General features: G+C 35.7%; 2 protein-coding genes across 2 annotated transcripts; both read left to right on the forward strand.

The window, feature by feature from the left end:
* The first annotated feature begins 230 nt into the window (after positions 1–230).
* Positions 231–5,004, forward strand: LOC139809223 (uncharacterized). The gene is made up of 5 exons (XM_071771976.1): positions 231–450; positions 747–1,571; positions 1,763–2,126; positions 2,221–2,524; positions 2,746–5,004. Exons 1-5 carry the CDS (start codon positions 323–325, stop codon positions 2,865–2,867), a joined length of 1,743 nt encoding a protein of 580 aa, XP_071628077.1. The 5' UTR covers positions 231–322; the 3' UTR covers positions 2,868–5,004.
* Positions 5,005–6,073: 1,069 nt separating this feature from the next.
* Positions 6,074–7,154, forward strand: Med11 (mediator complex subunit 11). Its single transcript, XM_071772017.1, has 3 exons — positions 6,074–6,391; positions 6,570–6,710; positions 6,789–7,154. Exons 1-3 carry the CDS (start codon positions 6,316–6,318, stop codon positions 6,908–6,910), a joined length of 339 nt encoding a protein of 112 aa, XP_071628118.1. The 5' UTR covers positions 6,074–6,315; the 3' UTR covers positions 6,911–7,154.
* The last annotated feature ends 18 nt before the right edge of the window (positions 7,155–7,172 follow it).

The following is a 7,172-nucleotide window of genomic DNA, read 5'->3' on the forward strand; positions in this document are numbered from 1 at the left end:
GATTATTAAATAATCATTACACCGATTTGAATTATAATTAGTGGTAATGATTTGATTACATTTTGCATAAATTTGTTAATTTTCGAACTAAATTAAATAAGTACCCAAAAATAAGTACACCAAAAAAGAAACGCGGGAAAAAATTTTCACGAGATTATTTCCACAATGATACCGTCCGCGGGTAACATATTGATTCGCGTAATTCGCCATCGTAACCTTGAACTTGACTAGCGTATTAGCTGGTCCTGGGGAGTGTCTGAAGGCCTGACTGTCAAGTGACTGTTGATCGTACACTTTTCTATCGTTTTTATCAGTAACAATTATGGATCCCGCGGTCTTCCCGGAGGAAATTTGGATTAAGATTTTATTATACTGCGACGTACCTGACATTATTGCGTTCGGCAGCACCTGCAAATACCTGAGGAAAACGTCGGACACGGATTACCTGTGGTGAGTGCGCGTTAGGTTAGATTTACGTCGGACTACCGTCAAATCGAGCCTGCGAGCGATGTACGCTCGAAACGGACGGGATTTTATTTATTGCACGAATGGACGGATATATCGATCCCGCTCGTTGCTTTTCCGCGGTATTCGCCGGTTGAAATTTTTCCGTGACCTGGGCGACCCAACCTTGTCCTCCCCGTGTCTCCCGTGAGGGAACCGAGTATCGGATGTACAAATGAGAGAGTATAGCCGTCGGTGCTCGGGACCCGAGTTCTAGGATAATACGTTTTGCGTTATTTTAGGAAGATGAAATGGCTGCAGTTGATCTCGAAGGTGCACTTTAAATTCCCGGACATAAAATGCTTGCAATTGCTCAGCGTCAGCTTTAAAGCTATGTGCTACAGACTGCACATGGTGATAACGTTGGGGGAGAACGCACCTTTCCCAAAGTGTTACCACTGTAGTGGTTACACGTGTCAGAGAAATTGCGTCGAGGGCTCCAGCGCCAAGGTGGTGATCGAGATCGGCAACAAGTACACCTGGGTCATCACCCCGTACTTCGGACTGAGGCGACACTTCTCCATGTTCGGCATTCCGAAGTACAATAACAAGACCCACGTGGAGCAGGCGCAGACTCAGAACGTTCCGAGCAGCAGCACGCGCTCGAAGTCCGACACGAAGTCGTTGGCGAAGAGATTGAAGCTGTTGAAGCTGCCGGAATTGGCGACCGCTAAGATCCCGCGACCGAGCGGGCCGTTCTGCGTTTTCTGCAATCCCGTGAAGCTGTACAGGGAGAAGCGAAGATTAACCACGCATCAGAACGATCCGATGTGCTACACCAGGCCAAATCCAATATATCAGAAGCTCATAAATGGTTATTGCACCGATACGGTGGAAGTGCTCGGCATTCCAAACGTGGATGTCGTGAGCCCGGCAGAGGCCCTCCTGTGCGAGGGCACGTTCCCAGTTCTCAAAACCTTTATCGATCATTTGTTTCACCAGATGAGCTTGACCGCGACGCTCAGAAAGCCGAATACGGTACTCATGTTTTGTGAACCGTTGGCGATGCATCCCACCTTGAGAAAACAGTTATTACATTACTTATTCCAGGAAGTTAAAGTAGCAAGGTACATGATAATTATAATAATAAATATATATATATACACATCCTATTATTTCAGTAGTTGCATTTTCTATGTATATTACACAATTGTTTTAATTTAATGCAATTGTTATCAGTTATCATTTACCAACATTCTAAAATTATGGTAGAATACTCGAAACTAGCTGTAAAAATCTACAGCTAATATTATTATAGAGTATGTCTGGTACCGAAGCCTCTAGCAGCATGTGCTATGCTGGATGTGGAAACCTGTGTAGTAGTCGATAGCGGTGCTCTGAGCACAACGGTGGCTGTTGTAATCGGAGGACGGGTTATGCCACAGCGCTGGAGACTTTTGCCTGTGGGTGGTTGGCACGTTGCCTATCACTTGAAACAAGCTATGTACTGGCAACCGAAAGAATATCATCAAATTCCTATATCCTATCTAGACATTTTGGCTGTTAAAGAAAGATGCAGGCTGAGTTACAATATTAAAAACGAAGAGAAACGTCTGGGACAGAAGGCGAGAGAACATATTAATCTTCGAGTTGATAGCTATGCGGACTATAAGCAATTTTGGGTATGTATATAGTACAGCCGAAGAGAAAATAAATTCGCCAACAATTTGCGTATTAGGTTCATAGAAAGATATTATAGAAAAATATTGTTTTTAGAGAGTCTCATTAGGGCCAGAGTTGTACATAGCTCCTGAAATGATGTATATCAGCCTGCGTTTGCCCGAAGTTATAAAGGATGTAACGTCAGGATTACCGGAAGATATAATGCAAGATTGTCTTTCACATATTCTACTTACTGGTGGGAATACAGATCTTGCGGGTTTCGAACTAAGACTCACCAAGGATCTACGTGAGCTATTGCCAGAGTATAGCAGGATTTTGGAGGTGAAAAGCTGTCCTGGTACGCATAGTTGGAATGTCGCAATGGGATCTACATATGTGCCTTTAGCTGTGCATCCTGGTAAGTATCGATAACTTTTATATATATCTACACTACTAAATAATTAAATATAGAGTATTGAGTTACGGAATAATAAAGTATAAAAATATGAAGATAGGGGAAACGCGGAAATATAGTTAAGATACATTAAAAGACGCATAAACATAGTAAATAAAGAATAACATTTTAAAATTAACTAAATTAGAGTATCAAAAAATCTCATGTTCTAACATTTGGTTTAGATAAAACTCCGCCGGAATATACTGAAGGTAATCCATTTTGGCTGTCACGAGAAGAATACGTATTGTTTGGATGTGAATCTCTGGAACACAGTAACGAAGGTATAATAGGTGACGCCTTATAATATGAATGCCTCACTTACTGCTTAACCGTAAGATGTGCGGATATATGATGCATGATGGCGGGAAAGTAAATGTTACCATCATTAAGTATATTTTCTCTTACATTGACTATAAATTGGAAAAATACTTTAGATAATTAAAGGGGCCTGAAATACATTCCAAAATGTGACTATCATGTTCACGCTATTTAAGGGCACCTAAATGTGTTTTTCTCAAATTTTGCTATTTAAGATTTCTTTATTAGCATAGTATGTAACAGATATATACTAGATGTTCCATTTTCACGTATACAAACTAGACCACTCTCCAAAATGAAATAAGTTAATGAAAATTTCTATTTTGACCTATTAATTTTTGTTTCAAAATTCTATTAATAAATATATAAATTCTTTTATGTTTCAAATGGTTAAAAATTATATTTTGTGCTATCTGTTATCCTTTTCTTAATAGTTTACAGGTAGATAGAGGCTTTATATCTACTTTGACTTTAGATATATATATACATATGTATGTATTGTATGTACCTTGATAATATTATAAAGTGGATAAAATAAAGCGAACTCGACAACTCTTGTTTCCATATGTTCTATACAAAGAATGAATTTATTTTATAAATTTAAAGGGACATCTTGTATATATGCTCTAAAACTGCCCCTATATTAACTTTTAAACTTATGGCATTTAAATTTCCACATATTAAAAAGAATTCATTATCTATTAGTACTTTAGGATATCATGGAGCTTTGTATAAGAGTAATTAATACAATGTTGCAATGTACTTTGGTACATTCGTTACTAATTCTATCAGGACTATCATCCAGCACCTGATACCGTTCAGTGCAATGTTATATGTTGATGGCATAAATGTTTTAAAGTTGCAGTATAAAATTTGAGTGCCATCTGAGCATATTTAGATTATAAAACCATTTACTTTTATGTGTACATAGCACATGCAATGGATTGTTTTGTAAATATAGAGTAAACAAAGCTGCTTAAATTGAAAATGTACATATTATTATGTAAACGATAAACGTCAAGCAAGTATTATATAATGCTAGATATAGTATTTCCAGAAATTGTTCACTATTTCGTACATTTATATCACAGAAATCTTGCCAAAAGAAGTATGTGTATGTTAAAAAGAGAAAACATATAGCAACATTTCTAGTCACTTTAGATATTGATAGCTTTTAAATTTAGGTTCGGTGACGCGAGAGATTTCTCTTCCAGAATGAAGTAAATAATCGCACTAGCGACCTGTAATAAATAATAAAAAGAACAATGAATCTTTAGATTATACATTTATGAAATGTATGGATACTGTTATATTTTTTTTGTTAATGACATAAATTTATGTATAAGTTAAGATATAATTATTGATATGATTACTCATAAGATATTTCATTAAGAGACTGTAATGAATTTGATAGCCGTAATTAGAGCACATATTGAGATGAGTTAAATTATTATTTAGATAAAAATATGTAATGTGTAGCTAGTATAAAGCAACTAATTAAAAAATATAGTATTGTAAATGCTATGTTATAACTGATGTTTCTATTAAACAAAATATCTATCTAAATTATTATTGTGTTAGCTACTAGAACTATCAGAGAAGACTTACTTATAGGTGTTCACACATGGCTTCAATTCTGTAAAATGCTAAAATGTAAGTATAAAATATTAAATATGTTACACAACACGAAAAGGAAGAAGAGACTAGTTTATAATGCATATATTACATGCTGCTATATCCCGTTTTCATTTTTTAAATTAAAAAATATATGTATATTTATTTGATTCTCGTGCAAAATATTTTTTTGCATATAGTACCTCAATGTTGGTCATTTTGCTCTTAGAGATTTTTTTTATAGCGTGATTGTGTGATAGACAGTAAGGTTGTTTAAGTAAATATTTAACATGCATTCAGCGATAATATGTCTCTAAGACATAAAAAGATACAGTCATTAGCCATATGACAACTTATATCTTTGCAACGAACGGGGGAACTTTAGCGTTTACCGTACTCGAAAAATGCAGCACTGCAAAAATTTGCCGTTATGTTAAAATATAAAAATTGCGTATACATATATATTTTATATATATATAAATATTAATATATTAATATTTGTTATATTACTATCAGAAAATTATTAATTAATTCATACCCTAGATATTATGTTTTATTTGCTAAAAGTTGATATCACTGTAAATAGGTATGTAAATATACGGGGTAATAAAAAAAAACGCAAGATAAACACATTTATTTAATGAGATGACATTTTTAAGAAAACAATGATTTATTTATTTAATCCATAATTAATCCGAGTGTAACAATTTATTATAATATACAATTGATTTATTTCGCGTCTCTTTTTGTATTATCAATTTGCTCATGTGTATTAAACTTGAATTTTGCATATTTTTCAAAATTTTTCATAAATTTAAAATACAATAAATTCTTAGGGAGGAACTTTCTGAGAAAAAATGTAAGAAATTTTTTTACTAGAGAGAAACGTGGATGGAATAAAACTGAGGATTGTGTTCACCTGTTAATAATATTCGTACAGATACACGTTTTATTAAAATGCAGGCATGTCCACGACATTAGATAGAAAAAGTGAAAAGATGCGAAACATATGTATGTACAAAAAAAAACAAGCCTAATATAATTCGATAAAGTCGGATAAGTCTACGAACGAATTGAAATAAGTGCGCGAACTCAAATAATGACAAACTTCAGGGTGAAGACGACCCCAACTCCGATTAACTGAATTGAAGTTTGAACGGCAAACTTCAGAGTGAAGATTACCCTGACTAAATTCCGATTAACTAAATTGCAGCTTAATCGAGGAACTGAATTGGAGTTTGAACGGCAAACTTCAGAGTGAAGATTACCCTGACTAAATTCCGATTAACTAAATTGCAGCTTAATCGGGGTCGTCCTCTCAGTTTAATTCAACCAGCAGGTTCCCAGGTGTCCAGTAACAAGAAATTCATATTTCTACATTGGTAAAGTACCACAAATACGGCTCGATGAGGTTAATCACTCGATTTCAGTCGATTAACTTAATCGGAATTTAGTCAAGAGAATCTTACGTCGATCGCAACGCCGCGCCGTGCAGCGGCAAAAGCGCCAAACTAAACTATAGGTGGCGGCCGAGCGCCATCTAGCGTTGCCTCGCGCAACTAATCGTCGCTGAACGCGGCCGCCATACCGTTTTAACCTATCGAGGCAGTCCGGGTCTCCGGGATCCGGGATCCCGTGTGTTCGATATCGATTTATTTGTCATTGCACGGTATCATTCGACATTTAACGTTTTTCGATAATTTTTTACTGTACTCACGAACAAATTGGACTATGAGGTACGAGTGAAGTTCACTGAAGAGCAAAAGTGTTACGCGAATTTCTTGATTCAAAGGTAGCTGCAGGTATAAATAGAAGTCATAATGACGCCGCCGATGGAAAGGATCCAGATTTTGGAGACTATCGAAAAGGATATTATAGTATGTTTACAAAGTGCAGGTAATTGTTAAACGTTTTTAATCTATTTGGTATGAATTCCTTGTGTATCGAAGTACAAGTTGTACTTGCACAACGAATGTGCGGAGCAAGGTTAAATACACATTAATTCCCGAAGCGAAGATAATTGATGTATAAAAATACTACATGTACGATGAAGATATTTCTTTATGTTGCACAGGACAAGCTTGCATGGAACTGAGCAAGGAGAAATCGAGCTTGAAGCAGGCGGAGTCCCAGACGCATCAGTTCTTGAAGACTCTAGGACAATTGGAATCTAAATTGAGCGAACAGATTAATTATCTCACACAGGTTTCTACTGGTATGCACACTTGTTTAACGATATCATTCCCGCACCGCTTCCTTCTTCGATGTACGTTTCTAATAACGTTTCTCGTAGGTCAACCGCACGAAGGTTCCGGATACGCAAGTCAAAAGGTACTGCAAATGGCATGGCACAGATTGGAACACGCGCGAAGCAGAGTTAACGAATTGGAACGTATAAAGAACAAGCTAAGATAAATACATACATCTTTCTCAATCCAAGATATATATATTGTAAATGTCGTGAGTAACATTACATTAATGTCGCTCGTGATAACCGATCTAAGAAATTTATTATAATAAATTTATGTAATTTCGTTAATTAAACTTTTCTTACCATCCTGTTTATAATTTTCATTGTAATGAATTTCATTGCGACAAATAGAATTACATTTGTAACCACTTTTTGCTACAAACTGCATATAAGACACTATTTTATGAATCCTAATGATGTGACAAA

This window comes from Temnothorax longispinosus, chromosome 2, assembly GCF_030848805.1.
Source record: "Temnothorax longispinosus isolate EJ_2023e chromosome 2, Tlon_JGU_v1, whole genome shotgun sequence".
NCBI lineage: Eukaryota > Metazoa > Arthropoda > Insecta > Hymenoptera > Formicidae > Temnothorax > Temnothorax longispinosus.